This window comes from Ranitomeya variabilis, chromosome 6 (assembly GCF_051348905.1).
Source record: "Ranitomeya variabilis isolate aRanVar5 chromosome 6, aRanVar5.hap1, whole genome shotgun sequence".
Lineage (NCBI taxonomy): Eukaryota > Metazoa > Chordata > Amphibia > Anura > Dendrobatidae > Ranitomeya > Ranitomeya variabilis.
The window spans coordinates 413,603,863-413,620,638 of NC_135237.1; the positions used below are offsets into that span (position 1 = coordinate 413,603,863).

At 42.3% G+C, this 16,776-nt stretch overlaps 1 protein-coding gene across 50 annotated transcripts in view; it reads left to right on the plus strand.

The window, feature by feature from the left end:
- Nucleotides 1–16,776, plus strand: part of EPB41L3 (erythrocyte membrane protein band 4.1 like 3) — a 431,238-nt gene that overhangs the window by 405,993 nt on the left and 8,469 nt on the right. For 43 of the 50 annotated variants that reach the window (XM_077270288.1, XM_077270260.1, XM_077270286.1 and 40 more), the window contains 2 exons: nt 14,824–14,904; nt 15,317–15,433. In XM_077270288.1, coding sequence (XP_077126403.1) covers nt 14,824–14,904; nt 15,317–15,427 — 192 coding nt within the window. In that variant the 3' untranslated portion in view covers nt 15,428–15,433. The remainder of the gene's footprint in view (nt 1–14,823; nt 14,905–15,316; nt 15,434–16,776) is intronic. The other 7 variants (XM_077270243.1, XM_077270244.1, XM_077270250.1 and 4 more) reach the window with 1 other exon arrangement.

Consider the following 16,776-nt stretch of genomic DNA (forward strand, 5'->3'; position numbering starts at 1 on the left):
GTTGGACAGGTGTACCTAATAAAGTGGCCGGTGAGTGTATAAACCACCAGGGAGGAGAACAAGGTCTCGATCACTGATGAGTTCCTCCACCAAAATTATCAGTCTTGCAGAGGAAAATCTACTATCCTTTTCGGCACTACATATTCAGGGGTCACACAACGAAAAGGCAGATTACTTGAGTCGGACTCAGTTAAAACAAGGCGAGTGGTCCCTAAACCAATCCATCTATAACCAGATTACGGAGATGTGGGGAACCCCAACAATAGATTTATTCGCCAATTCCAAAAACAAAAAAGTAAACATGTTTTGCTCACTAAACCCGGAAGGGAATCCCCAGGCTCTGGATGCTTTTCTGATTCCATGGACCCACAAACTAACATATGCTTTTCCTCCCATTGTTCTGATCCCGGCAGTCATTCGGAAAGTCAGAGAGGACAAAACAAAAATGATCCTTATAGCCCCATTCTGGCCAAAAAGGACATGGTTTTCCTGGCTAAGGATGCTATCAGTCTCAGACCCATGGATCCTACCGAATATACCAGACCTACTACAGCAAGGGCCGATCTTCCACCCACAGGAGACGAACTTACATTTAACAGCCTGGATTTTGAACGGAGACTATTGAAACAAAGGGGGTTTTCGGACAACTTAGTAGCCACATTGTTAAAAAGTAGAAAACCTATTACTACTAAAGCATATGGGAAAACATGGAAAAAATTCTTATCCGTCTCCAAAGTAAAAGTCCAGGATGGGCCTTCTATTGATAAAATACTTGAATTCCTACAAAAAGGTCTGGAACAGGGGTTGGCGGTTAGTACTCTGAAGGTACAAATAGCAGCTCTGGGAGCACTCTATAATCAAAATATTGCAGCCAATCCATGGGTAGTAAGATTTATTAAAGCAGTAACCAGGTCAAAACCTCTAGTTACTCAAAAAATGCCCTCATGGGACCTAAACTTAGTTCTCTCTGCACTAACGGGTCCTCCATTCGAACCCATAAACACAATTTCCATTAAAACACTATCACTTAAGACTATTCTTCTGGTAGCTTTAACATCTGCGCGCAGAATAAGTGACATTCAAGCCCTGTCCTCTAACCCACCTTTTACAAAAATATTAGATGACAGTCACTCTTAAACCCGACCCGGCCTATTTGCCAAAAGTGGCATCAAAATTTCATAGGTCACAAGAAGTATCCCTGCGGTCCTTTTGCCCAGACCCTAAAAATTAGAAAGAGCGAAATTTCCATAATTTACATGTCAGAAGATGTCTAGTCCAATATTTAGATTCCACCAGGGAGTATAGGAAGGAAGGCTCTTTATTTGTCTGTTTTCAGGGTCCCAGAAAAGGATTCCGTGCATCCAAAGGTACCTTGGCAAGGTGGATAAAGGAGGCAATAGCCTTGGCATATTCATCCATGGGGAATAAGATCCCGGATGGTATAAAAGCGCATTCCACAAGGGCAGTAGCTACCTCATGGGCTGAGAGGTCAGATGTATCAATTGAGCAAATCTGCAAAGCGGCCACCTGGTCATCACCATCAACCTTTTTTAGACACTATAGATTAAATCTAGCCTCTGTGTCTGACTTGACCTTCGGGCGAAGGGTTCTCGAGGCTGTGGTCCCTCCCTAAGCTTAATCTCTGTAATTCTCTCCGTAGTGCTGTCATGGGAGACCGAGAAAGTCTCAGTTACTCACCGATAACGGTGTTTCTCGGAGCCCATGACAGCACTCGCTTATTCCCTCCCATCACGAGTGCGGTGAGTACTTTTCTTATATATACCTTATCTAATAATATAGGCACGGTGTTCCTCTAATAAGCAATGTTATAATATGTTTTTTCTGTCGTAACTAACCTGGAGGTCCTCCGATGCTCTGTAAACCAACTGATGCGAGGGAGAGGTACCGCCCTTTTTATCTGTAGGTTTCCTGTCCCTGAAGGGTGGATCCCCTCTCCGTAGTGCTGTCATGGGCTCCGAGAAACACCGTTATCGGTAACTATGACTTTCTCCTCTTTTAGGTAACATCAGGGGCTTATCTATAGCATTACAGAATGCTGTAGATAAGCCCCTGATGACGGTGGGCGTACCTCACCATCGATTTTGGGGGTGACAGGTTCCCTTTAAGGCAAAACTGCTCTATCTCCTTCACGTTAGATGGTTTCCTCTGATGAACAGCGATCTTCAAGCCTGACCATACACCAAAACATTTACACGTTTCCCCTTAAATACGCAAGTGTTGCTTTAGCAGTATGCTTTGAGTCATTGTCATGATCGAAGGTGAACCTTCGTCCCAGTCTCAAATCATTGACAGACTAAAACAGGTTTTGCTCAAGAATATCCATGTATAACACACCACCATCTTCCCCTCGACTCGGACCATTTTTCCTGTACCTGCTGCCAAAAACCATCCCCACTGGCATGCTGCTGCCACCACCATGTTTCACTGTGGGTTGGTGTATTGGAGTGATCATCTGTGTTGGTTCGGTGCCAGAAATAGCAGTTACCTTGGTGGCCAAAAAGTTCAATTTTGGTCTCATCAGACAACAGCACCTTCCTCCATACATTTGGGGAGTCTCCCACAGGTTTTTTTGGCAAACTCAAAACAAGCCTTACAATTTTTGTGTGTAAGTAAAGGCTTTTTTTTTCTGCCCACTCTTCCATAAAGGCCACCTCTATAGAGTGTATGGCTTATTGTGATCGTATGGACAGATACTCCAGTCTTTGCTGGATAACTGCAGCTCCTTCAGGGTTACCTTTGGTCTCTGTGCTGCCTTTCTGATTAATGTCCTCCTTGCCCGGGCTGAGTATTTTGGTGGATGGGCTCCTTGGCAGGTTTGTTGTGGTACAATGTTCATTCCATTTGATCATGATGTATTTGATGGTGCTCCTGGTATCATCAGAGATTGGGATATTTTTTTATAACCAAATCCTGACTTGTATTTCTCAACAACTTTGTCCCTGACTTGTTTAGAGATCTCTTTGGTCTTCATGGTGTTGTTTGGTTAGCGGTGTCTCTTGCTTAACCCCTTTCTACCATTGGACGTACTATTCCGTCCATGTGGGGTGGGCCCTACTTCCCAAGAATGGAATAGTACGTCCAGCGCGATCAGCCGCGCTCACGGGGGGGAGCGTGACCGATCGCGGCCGGGTGTCAGCTGACTATCGCAGCTGACATCCGGCACTATGTGCCAGGAGCGGTCACGGACCGCCCCCGGCACATTAACCCCCAGCACACTGCGATCAAACATGATCGCAGTGTTCCGGCGGTATAGGGAAGCATCGCGCAGGGAGGGGGCTCCCTGCGTGCTTCCCTGAGACCCTCGGAGCAACAATATGTGATCGCGTTGCTCCGAGGGTCTCCTACCTTCGTCTCCCTGCAGGCCCCGGATCCAAAATGGCCGCCGGGCTGCATTTGGGTCCTGCAGGAAAGTGGCTTACCAGCGCTTGCTTAGAGGAAGCGCCGGGAAGCCTCCCTGCTGTGCATGTCAGATCGCTGATCTGACACAGTGCACAGCAAAGTGTCAGATCAGCGATCTGTCACTTTACTGTGATGTCCCCTAAATAAAAATAAAAGTACACATATTTAGTAAAGACCCGACCTATAAAACTGTCCCACTAGTTAACCCCTTCAGTGAACACCGTAAAAAAAAGAAAAGAAAAAAAAAGCGAGGCAAAAAACGCTTTATTATCATACCGCTGAACAAAAAGTGGAATAACACGCTATCAAAAAGACGGATATAAATAACCATGGTACCGCTGAATACGTCATCTTGTCCCGCAAGAAACGAGCTGCCATACAGCATCATCCGAAAAAATAAAAAAGTTATAGTACTCAGAATAAAGCGATGCAAAAATAATAATTTTTTCTATAAAATAGTTTTTATCGTATAACAGCGGCAAAACATAAAAAAATGATATAAATGAGGTATCGCTGTAATCGTACTGACCCGAAGAATAAAACTGCTTTATCCATTTTACCAAACGCAGAACGGTATAAACGCCCCCCCCCCCCCCAAAAAAAAAAAAAAAAAGAAATTCATGAATAGCTGGTTTTTGGTCATTCTGCCTCACAAAAATCGGAATAAAAAGCGATCAAAAAATGTCACAAGACCTCACATGACTCTGTGGACCAAAATATGGAAAAATTATAGCTCTCAAATAGTGGTAACGCAAAAAATATTTTTTGCAATAAAAAGCGTCTTTTTAGTGTGTGACGGCTGCCTATCATAAAAATCCGCTAGAAAACTCGCTATAAATGGTAAATCAAACCCCCCTTCATCACCCCCTTAGGCTACTTTCACACTAGCGTCGCGCACTGCACGTCGCAATGCGACGTAAAGACGCTAGCGTTGAAAGCGCCGCACAACGGGGGCAGCGGATGCAGTTTTTCAACGCATCTGCTGCCCCATTGTAAGGTCCGGGGAGGAGGGGGCGGAGTTCCGGCCGCAACGCACAAAAAAAGTTACATGTAGCTTTTTTTGTGCCGACGGTCCGCCAAAACACGACGCATCTGTCGCACGACGGATGCGACGTGTGGCAATCTGTCGCAATGCGTCGCTAATGCAAGTCAATGGAGAAAAAACGCATCCTGCAAGCACTTTCGCAGGATGCGTTTTTTTTCTCCAAAACGACGCATTGCGACGGAGGCCAAACGACGCTAGTGTGAAAGTAGCCTAAGTTAGGGGAAAAAAAAAAATGTATTTCCATTTTCCCATTAGGGTTAGGGTTGGGGCTAGGGTTAGGGCTACAGTTAGGGTTGGGGCTAAAGTTAGGGTTAGGGTTTGGATTACATTTAGGGTTGGGATTAGGGTTAGGGGTGTGTCAGGGTTAGGGGTGTAGTTAGGGTTGCCATTGAGATTAGGGTTAGGGGTGTGTTTGGATTAGGGTTTCAGTTATAATTGGGGGGTTTCCACTGTTTAGGCACATCAGGGGCTCTCCAAGCGCGACATGGCGTCCGATCTCAATTCCTGCCAATTCTGCGTTGAAAAAGTAAAACAGTGCTCCTTCCCTTCAAAGCTCTCCCGTGCGCCCAAACAGGGGTTTACCCCAACATATTGGGTATCAGCGTACTCCTGACAAATTGGGCAACAACTTTTGGGGTTCAATTTCAACTGTTACCAGTGGAAAAATACAAAACTGGGGGCTAAAAAATAATTTTTGTGGGAAAAAAAGGATTTTTTATTTTAGCGGCTATGCGTTATTAACTGTAGTGAAACATTTGGGGGTTCAAAGTTCTCACAACACATCTAGATTAGTTCCTTGTGGGGTCTAGTTTCCAATATGGGGTCACTTGGGGGTTTCTACTGTTTAGGTACATTAGGGGCTCTGCAAACGCAATGTGACGCCTGCAGACCATTCCATCTAAGTCTGCATTCCAAATGGCGCTCCTTTCCTTCCGAGCTCTCCCATGCGCCCAAACGGTGGTTCCCCCCCACATATGGGGTATCAGCGTACTCAGGACAATTTGGACAACAACTTTTGGAATCCAATTTCTTCTGTTACCCTTAAAAAAATAAATTGGGGGCGAAAAGATCATTTTTGTAAAAAAATATGATTTTTTATTTTTACGACTCTGCATTATAAACTTCAGTGAATCACTTAATGGGTCAAAGTGCTCACCACACATCTAGATAAGTTCCTTAGGGGGTCTACTTTCCAAAATGGGGTCACTTGTGGGGGGTTTCAATGTTTAGGCACATCAGGGGATCTCCAAACGCAACATGGCTTCCCATCTCAATTCCAGTCAATTTTGCATTGAAAAGTCAAATGGCGCTCCTTCACTTCCGAGCTCTGCCATGCGCCCAAACAGTTGTTTACCCCCACATATGGGGTATCAGCGTACTCAGGACAAATTGTACAACAACTTTTGGGGTCTATTTTCTCCTGTTACCATTGGTAAAATAAAACAAATTGGAGCTGAAGTAATTTTTTTGTGAAAAAAAGTTAAATGTTCATTTTTATTTAAACATTCCAAAAATTCTTGTGAAAACACCGGAAGGGTTAATAAACTTCTTGATTGTGGTTTTGAGCACCTTGAGGGGTGCAGTTTTTAGAATGTCACACTTGGGTATTTTCTAGCATATAGACCCCTCAGAATGACTTCAAATGAGATGTGGTCCCTAAAAAAAATGGTGTTGTAAAAATGAGAAATTGCTGGTCAACTTTGAACCCTTATAACTCCCTAACAAAAAAAATGTTGGTTCCAAAAGTGTGCTGATGTAAAGTAGACATGTGGGAAATGTTACTTATTAAGTATTTTGTGTGACATATCTCTGTGATTTAATTGCATAAAAATTCAAAGTTGGAAAATTGAGAAATTTTCAAAATTTTCGCCAAATTTCCGGTTTTTTTCACAAATAAACGCAGGTAATATCAAAGAAATGTTACCACTGTCGTGAAGTACAATATGTCACGAGAAAACAATGTCAGAATCACCAGGATCCGTTGAAGCGTTCCAGAGTTATAACCTCATAAAGGGACAGTGGTCAGAATTGTAAAAATTGGCCCGGTCATTAACGTGCAAACCACCCTTGGGGGTAAAGGGGTTAAGGGTGTTGCAGCCTTAGTGGCCTTTCAGAAAGGTGTGTATATACTGGCAGACAATCTGACATTTCACTAAGCATGTGACTTATGAATGTAATTGCTTGCACCATAAATTTTTCGGGGCTTCATAGCAAAACAGGTGAATACATACACACATGGCAATTTTTCGTTATTTGATCCCATAAATAAAATTTTTGCCTATATTTTTCTCACTTCATCAACTTAGACTATTTAGTACTGATGTCTCACACACAAATTGGATTACAAAAATATGTAAACATAGGTCGTAATGTGACAAAATAGGTAAAAATCCAAGGGGGTGAATACTTTTGCAAGCCACTTTGAATTTTAATGCCCTTAAATCACAGAGATATGTCACGCAAAATACTTAATAAGTAACATGTCCCAAATGTCTACTTTACATCAGCACAATTTTGGAACCACATTTTTTTTTTTGTTAGGAACTTATAAGGGTTAAAAGTTGACCAGTGATTTCACATTTTTACAACATTTTTTTTTTAGGGACCACATAACATTTGAAGTCACTTTTGGGGTCTATATGATAGAAAATACCCCAAAGTGACACCATTCTAAAAACTACACCCCTCAAGGTGCTCAAAACCACATTCAAGAAGCTTATTAACCCTTCAGGTGCTTTACAGGAATTTTTGGAATGTTTAAAAAAAAATAAAAAAATGAACATTTAACTTTTTTTCACAAAAAAATGTACTTCAGATCCAATTTTTTTAATTTTACCAAGGGTAACAGGAGAAATTGGATGCCAAAAGTTGTTCTGCAATTTGTCCAATGTACACTGATACCCCATATGTGGGGGGAAACACTGTTTGGGCCCATGGCAAAGCTTGGAAGGAAAGGAGCGCAGTTTGACTTTTTCAAACTAAAATTGGCTGGAATTGAGATCGGACACCATGTCGCGTTTGGCGAGCCCCTGATGTGCCTAAACAGTAGAAACCCCCCAAAAGTGACCCCATTTTGGAAACTAGACCCCTTAAGGAATTTATCTAGATGTGTGGTGAGCATTTTGAACCCCCAAGATCTTCACAGAAGTTTATAAAGTAGAGCCGTAAAAATAAAAAATATTTTTATCACAAAACTGATCTTTTCGCCCCCAAATTTTTTATTTTCACAAGGGTAACAGGAGAAATTGGACCCCAAAAGTTGTCCAATTTGTCCCGAGTGCGCCAATACCCTATATGTGGGGGTAAATCACTGTTTGGGCGCACAGCAGAGCTCGGAAGGGAAGGAGTACCGTTTGACTTTTTCAACGCAGAATTGGCTGGAATTGAGATCAGACACCATGTCGCGTTTGGAGAGCCCCTGATGTGCCTAAACAGTGGAAGTCCCCCAATTCTAACTCCAACCGTAACCCCAACACACCCCTAACCCTAATCCCAGCCCTAAACATAACCCTAACCACAAACCTAACTAACACATCCCTAATCCCAACCCTAACTTTAACCACAACCCTAACCCTAACTTTAGTCCCAACCCTAATGGTAAGATGGAAATTAATAAATTTTTTTTAATTTTATTATTTTTGCCTAACTAAGGGGGTGATAAGGCGGGTTTGATTTACTATTTATAGCAGGTTTATATGTTTGGCAGCTATCACACGCTAAAAGACACTTTGTAAAAAAAAAAATTTCCATCACCACATTTTGAGAGCTATAATTTTCCTATATTTTGGCCCACAGTCATGTGAGGTCTTGTCTTTTGCGGGACGAGTTGGCATTTTTATTGGTACCATTTTTGGGCACATGATATTTTTTGATTATTATGATTTTTGGGAGGCAGAATGAACAAAAACCAGCCATTCATGAATTTCTTTTGGGTGGGGCATTTATACTGTTTATACCGTTCCGCGTGTGGTAAAATTGATATAGCAGTTTTATTCTTCGGGTTAGTACGATTACAGTGATAGCTCATTTTTATCATTTTTTCATGTCTTAGCGCTTTTATACAATAAAAACTATTTTATATAAAAAATAATAATTTTTGCATCGCTTTATCCTGAGGGCTATAACTTTTTTATTTTTTCGCTGATGACGCTTTATGGCGGCTTTTTTTTGTGGGACAAGATGATTTCAGCGGCACCATGTTTATTTATATCCGTCTTTTTGATCGCGTTATCCCACTTTATTGGGACAGTTTTATAGTTCGGGTCGTTACAGACGTGGCGATATTAAATATGTGTACTTTTATTGTTTTTTTTTATTTACATAAAGAAATGGATTTATTGGAACAATATTTTTTTTTTTTCTTTATTTAGGAATTTTTTTTTTAATATTTTAACACAGTATAATATTATTTTTTTAACTTTTTTTTTATATTGTCCTAGGGTGGGACATCACTGTATAAAGTCAGATCGCTGATCTGACACTTTGCACAGCACTGTGTCAGATCAGCGATCTGACAGGCAGTGAAGGAGGCTTGCCAGTACCTGCTCTCAGCAGGCGCTGACAAGCCACCTCCCTGCAGGACACGGAAAGACTCCGTGGCCATCTTAGATCCGGGGGTCTGCAGGCAGGGAGAACCTCAGAACAACGCAATCACATTGCGTTGCTCTGAGGGAAGCACGCAGGGAGCCCCCTCCCTGCGCGATGCTTCTCTATGCCAACAGAATGCTGCAATCTTGTTTGATCACAGTGTTTCGGGGGTTAAAGTGCCGGGAGTGGTCCGTGACAGCTTCTGGCACTTAGTGCCGGGTGTCAGCTGTGAGAATCAGCTGACACCCAGCCGCGATCGGCCCCGCTCCCCCCGTGACTGCGGCTGATCGCCTATGACGTACTATTCCATCCATGGGAATTAAGTCCCAGGTCACATGGACGGAATATTACGTCGGATGGCAGAAAGGGGTTAATCAACATTCTAGAATTCTCATTTTGTTAACCTGCTAAGGAAGGTTTCTGAGGCCATATCAAAAGTGGTGAATGTAGTTTATTTTTAACGATGATTGAAATGTGAAATTGGGAGTTTTTCCCCACTGAGAATGTGTGATGGAACTGGGACTGTTTTATGAAAAATACAAGCTTTGATTAGATTTAAGTAGAATGTTTAAAATGTTTGCATAGCAACAATACAACATATTTATGCCACTTGGAATTTTGTTCCCACTTTCCAGTACACTGTATGGTAAAATTAATGGGGTCATTCAAAAGTATGATGTGTCCCACCAAAAAACAAGTTCTAATACTTGGCTATGTGGACGGAAAAATAAAAAAGTTATGACTCTTGGAAGAAAGGAAATAGGCCGAGGTGTGAAGGGGTTAAGCAATCCTATAGAATCAGTTAAATATTATAGAATTTTCTATTACACTTGTAATAATAGTTCACTTCAACAGCTTCCATTAATAAAGTATTTATCCTACAGAGTATTCACAGGAACCATGTTCTTATACAAGAAAATCCCACCATTCAAAGTCAGTGGCCCATTGAAAAATTAAATGTACTTAAAGAACTAATTCAGCTCAAATGAAAATTGTCTGCTTTTAATTGAAAACACAGGCGAGTTTTACATCTTTATCTAAATAGAGCCTTAGTAACAGTATTAGGCTGCCGTCACACTAGCAGTATTTGGTCAGTATTTTACATCAGTATCTATGCAAATTGCCTCTGCTGAAAAAAAGAGGACTTAACTCTATAGCGCCACCTATTGGAAGTAGCGATCCTACAAGTCACAATCAACCCTTTAACGAGTCGTGCAATATGACTTAGGATAAAAGCCAAATCAGTATCTCAATACGCAGACACGGTGTTTCGGGCTGTTGGCCCTCGTCAGTGCGAAGCATGAGAACTGATTTGGCTAGGTGAGAGGCTCTGGACTGGGGTCTAAGGGGTAACGTTTCTCCTTATGGAGAGTGACATACCAGCTGGCTTGTCAAGGTAAGGAGGCTTATTCGCCGTGCAATGCTCCTCTGGGAATTTAAATATGCAAATTGCCTCTGCTGAAAAAAAGAGGACTTAACTCTATAGCGCCACCTATTGGAAGTAGCGATCCTACAAGTCACAATCAACCCTTTAACGAGTCGTGCAATATGACTTAGGATAAAAGCCAAATCAGTATCTCAATTCGCAGACACGGTGTTTCGGGCTGTTGGCCCTCGTCAGTGCGAAGCATGAGAACTGATTTGGCTAGGTGAGAGCCTCTGGACTGGGGTCAGTATCTGTAAGCCAAAACCAGGAGTGGAACAATTAGAGGAAAAGTATAATAGAAACATATGCACCACTTCTGCATTTATCACCCACTCCTGGTTTTGGCTTACAAATACTGAGGTAAAATACTGACCAAATACTGCTAGTGTGACGGCAGCCTTAAAGTGAACTGACCATCACCAGCATTATCCTTATACACAGCAAAGCAAGTAACAGTAATAGGGCAAAAATAAATGCAGTCTAGCCTCCAACTAAACAGTGTTCCTTAATAATATAGTTATTATATATCGAGTATTGCCAACTTGGCACCTTCCACAAAGAGAAACTTAGCTCAACCCCCCACCCCCCCACCCCCACTGGCATTAGAGGATTCCTACCCAACAAAACCAATTCTCTTGTTTTGCTCTGATGTGGGTCAAAAGTTGCAAAATATTTATCTTATTTCAAATTTATCATTTGAAATTTCCGGTTTGACGTATTATTCCTAAGTCATGTGGCAAGGGTTTTTAAAAGGGTAAATTCTTGCAGAAAATGTCCGGTTTTGTTCAGGAAATTTCTGCAAGAAATCCTGACGTGTGCACATAGCCTGAAATTCCATTAAAAGTTCATCATAGCAAAGCAGAAGTAAATGTTGATGTTTTGACTAAACTGTTTTAATCGTAAATGTTATGATGAAGAGATGAAGACTGTGTAGTTGAAATGCATCAACATTTACTTCTGCCTCACTATGATGAACTTATGGAATTTATATAAAGTTACAAATTTTACAGAGTTCTCCGCTTTTTTTTTTCTTGGACTATTTGCCTCGTTTGACCGAGGGGCTTTCTGAATTTTTATATTTTTAATATGCGGTAGTAGAGACATCATTTTGGTGAGTGGAAGCTTTTGAGTCCTTTACCTTTGTAAATGTGTATGTAGTTTAAGTGCAGAATCAAACTCACTGGTTGCCATTTTTTTATTTCCATTGCGCTGCTCCAGCCATCTGAGTCATGGCTAATCTGACTTCCTGGCTCATACTAAGCTCTATATGTGGTCTGGAAGTTGCTGTTACTATGTAACCCTATGGAGCGTCAAAACGTGTTTCCTTAAGCTTCTCTAAGAGACGTCTGCCTGACATAAAGCCCAGTGTAAACCAGCAAATCATGACTAAAGGTACCTTCACACTAAGCGACTTTGCAGCGAGAACGACGACGATCCGTGACGTTGCAGCGTCCTGGATAGCGATCTCATTGTGTTTGACACGCAGCAGCGATCAGGATCCCGCTGTGATATCGCTGGTCAGAGCTAGAAGTCCAGAACTTTATTTTGTCGCTGATCACCCTCTGTCATCGCTGGATCGGCGTGTGTGACGCCGATCCAGCGATGTGTTCACTTGTAACAAGGGTAAATATCGGGTTACTAAGCGCAGGGCCGCGCTTAGTAACCCGATATTTACCCTGGATACCATTGTAAAAGTAAAAAAAAAAACACTACATACTCACATTCTGATGTCTGTCACGTCCCCCGGCGTCCACAGGGTTAAAACTGCTTTCGGCAGGAGCGCTGCTAATGCTGCGCTGCTGCCGAGAGCTTCCTGCACTGACTGTGTCAGCGCCGGCCGTAAAGCAGAGCACAGTGGTGACGTCACCGCTGTCCTCTGCTTTACTGCCGGCGCTGACACAATCAGTGCAGGAAGCTCTGAGCAGCAGCGCGTAACCCTGTGGACGCCGGGGGACGTGACAGACATCAGAATGTGAGTATGTAGTGTTTTTTTTTTTTACTTTTACAATGGTAACCAGGGTAAATATCGGGTTACTAAGCGCGGCCTTGCACTTAGTAACCCGATGTTTACCCTGGTTACCCGGGTGCTGCAGGGGGACTTCGGCATCGTTGAAGACAGTTTCAACGATGCCGAAGTCGTTCCCCTGATCGTTGGTCGCTGGAAAGAGCTGTCTGTGTGACAGCTCCCCAGCGACCACACAACGACTTACCAACGATCACGGCCAGGTCGTATCGCTGGTCGTGATCGTTGGTAAGTCGTTTAGTGTAACGGTACCTTTAGAAGAAGACTAGAGCAGTGCTGGAAACCGGAGAAGATGGCAGTGAGTACAGTAACACACTTACACAAGTGTAGCAAATAAAATTTTTAATGGGAATGTTTCTTTAAATTCCCAGGAGAGCATTGTATGGCCTATAAGTTTCTACAAGAAGAAACTTTACCCTTTCCATCTTATACCCTCAGTACGATAGGCAGTGAGATTAGTAACCTGGCATCACAAAGCGAAACATGATTTATGCTATTTCTCTTTTCCTTGACTGCTACAACACACGGCATAGCCTATGCTTTCTCACACTATGACCATTTGTGTGAGCTTAACATCTTTTTTAAAAAAGCCTTTACAACTAGTGCTTGATGAGGGCATTCAAAACAACAGAACACAAGGCTGCCTGGGGTCGTCTTCTTCCTCTACTGTAAAAAAAATTCTGGCCCTGTTCATGGTTTTATGTTGAACACCTTAAGCACCTGAAATACCGACACTTCAGTGGCCGCACTGCTACAACATGCTGTATACTTTTAACTTGCAAGTATGTGCATGTACAGTAGCTTCAATAAAAGAGCTGCTGACTAATACCTTTGAGACCACTTATCTGTAGACCATACAATCACACAATGAATCAACCCCATGTGATTTCTATTTTCACCAAAATTTGTCACTAGTGCATATCTGGCAGCTCCAGTCGATACTACCACCCTACACCCTTTTCTTACAATTTTAGTGTACTTCTTAATCACTACTTATGAAATAATAACTATACATATATAATAGTCGTATGGTAAATTGTGTTGGAAAATTGGGGAGGTAGGGCTGGTGGTTTGTTTGCAATAGCCATGTACTTAAGCGAGAAGCTAATCTAAACCCACTGCCGTTAAAGGGAACCTGTCACCCCGTTTTTTCAGTATGAGATAAAAATACTGTTAAATAGGGCCTGAGCTGTGCATTACAACAGTGTATTTTGTGGACCCCGATTCCCCACCTATGCTGCCAAAATACGTTACCAAAGTAGCCGTTTTCGCCTGTCAATCAGGCTGGTCTGGTCAAAAGGGCGTGGTGTCTTCCCCCAGATCTTGCTTAGTTTTCCGTTGGTGGCGTAGTGGTTTGCGCATGCCCAAGGTCCCGAATCCACTGCACAGGGGAGTTAAAAGAGCGCGATGTGTACTATTTCATTGGTGATCGGTGGGGGCGGCCATCTTCCTTTGGCCGCGCGTGCGCAGAAGCGGCGCTCTGCTGGCCGCGGCTTCAGGAAAATGGCCGCGGGATGCCGCGCGTACGCAGATGGAGATCGCGGCGGCCATTTTCCTGAAGCAGAGTTCGCATCTCAGCTTCAGGAAAATGGCCGCCGCGATCTCCATCTGCGCACGCGCGGCATCCCGCGGCCATTTTCCTGAAGCAGAGTTCGCATCTCGGCTTCAGGAAAATGGCCGCCGCGATCTCCATCTGCGCACGCGCGGCATCCCGCGGCCATTTTCCTGAAGCCGCGGCCAGCAGAGCGCCGCTTCTGCGCACGCGCGGCCAAAGGAAGATGGCCGCCCCCACCGATCACCAATGAAATAGTACACATCGCGCTTTTAACTCCCTTGTGCAGTGGATTCGGGACCTTGGGCATGCGCAAACCACTACGCCACCAACGGAAAACTAAGCAAGATCTGGGGGAAGACACCACGCCCTTTTGACCAGACCAGCCTGATTGACAGGCGAAAACGGCTACTTTGGTAACGTATTTTGGCAGCATAGGTGGGGAATCGGGGTCCACAAAATACACTGTTGTAATGCACAGCTCAGGCCCTATTTAACAGTATTTTTATCTCATACTGAAAAAACGGGGTGACAGGTGCCCTTTAAACTTCACGAAAACTTGGGAGATTACATAAAAACTTGTTTCAATTACTTTGCTTCTGCGTATTGCACACACCGCTTTTCTTATCTCCTCTTGTACAGACTGTGTCTGAGTGGGAAACATCAGGCTCAGGTACCATGTATGAATGGTCAGGCCTGATAAGAGAGTAAGAAATTCTTGCATGAACAGATTTTTGAAACTTTGTCTTATTATTTTCATCTCTGCGTAGACTGTGAAAGGAGGCATTTCAGAGACCAGAATTGAAAAGCGGATAGTGATTACAGGAGATGCTGACATTGACCATGATCAGGTAAAGTAGCTTGGGAGGAAGCATTCTATATATACTTACAAGGGTGCTGCAGTAACTTGATGTGAGTGATTCATCAGCGGAAAATGGTAACTAGAGGTCATACTTAACCCTTTCACCTTTAACTATTCCCACTAATAACCTGCAGTGTCAGGACAAGTTTATTTACTTCTTTGATTTCCATTGCAAACTCAACACAAGGATTTTAATTGCTTCTGCAAATGTCTCTTATAAAGAATGGGCTAAGTGTAAACTCTTGTATGCCTTCTACATGAAAATTACAAGTAATTTATGTTTAATTGTGTCTCCTCATTTGTAAGTGGTGTAATTTTCTCATGATTATCCACCTTCCCACTGATCATGCATGTTCCACCTCCTTTTTGTTTCCGTCCCCTTTTGGTTCTTCTTGTGTTAGGCGCTGGCTCAGGCAATTAAAGAGGCCAAAGAGCAGCACCCTGACATGTCAGTGACCAAAGTAGTGGTACATAAAGAGACAGAGATCACACCTGAAGATGGGGAGGACTGACCGAAGGTAAGATGCATCCATTGCTTCCCCGGACCAAGCAGGCTGGCATGTGCAAAAAGGCGCCCACCCCTTTGCATACTATTGGCAAGTTTCCTTTTATGCATGAACAAACTCATTTTACATCATATTATTTTTAGATTTTATGCAATATTTTATATTTCTGCATGCTGATCATCAATGCTGTTTATGGCTGGAGGGTATATACTCCGCTCTCTCTGGGTTTAAAGGCTTTAAAGAGGCAGTTCACAAAAACATGAAAACAAGGATGTAACTCCTGCACTTAATCTTATGACAGAATACCAACCAGTCTTTAATAATCTCTCTTTGACAGTCGTGCATTTTAAAAATTGCAAGCAATAGAAAGTGAAAATACCTCTTTAAAGGATGTTGCTTCATTCAATGTTTATTGTGGTTTCATATATCCAAGAGCATAGCATCCTGTCACGTCTGTTTATTATATGGAAAAGTATCACTAACGAGATCACACATTACAGCATTTTCTAACATAAATTAACACTCAAGGTGTAGTAAATGTGATTGATCAACATGAGTGCAATAAAGCCAGAATAAAGAATGGTCCCCAGCTGATCAAACAATATACATATTACCAAAAGGGAATATATTCACATTATTATTGAAAAACATAACTAAAAAAAGATGCTCTTAGACAAAAGTGGGTTGTCAATGGTAACAAGTGATGCCACATTTATCCCTAAAGTGAAAGTCCATTCTTGAATACATGAGTTTTGCATATGTTTTTTTGTCAACTTAATTACGGTAAGTTAAAAATTCTCCTTAATTGAATTTTTTTTTTTAGCTTTGCAATAGCTGAAGCTACATATTTCTAATAAAGAACTCCAAATCCCCTGCATATACAACAATTTAACAAATAAAATGCTAAATCCTTCTAGTTTCCCCTTTACTAATTGCATATTATCTAGTGGCTGCTGTAGTTTCACAAAATGTTCTATTTTGAATATGTGGATCCGATTCAATAACACTAGTGCGTTTCATGCCGGTCTTCATGATGGGCATGCGCCTCTGCCGGGAATGTTGCTCCAGCCTTGAGTAATATTTCAGCTGTAAGCTACGCCATAACCTTCCATGAATTTGTTGGGTAGGCATCACCACAATGCGTACTGCCCCAGTAAATGACCACCTTGGTGGAGCTGGCCAAAACTGTTTTGAAAGCAACATTTTTATTGCAATATTTGAATGTGTTTATGCCACAACTCTGGCAAAAAACACTTTCATGAATCGGACACCATGTTTATGCTAGGTTTTGCAGCTCTGTTAAAGAAATGGAGTTTAAATTGAATTAAAAATGAATTGACATATTTCAAATTAAT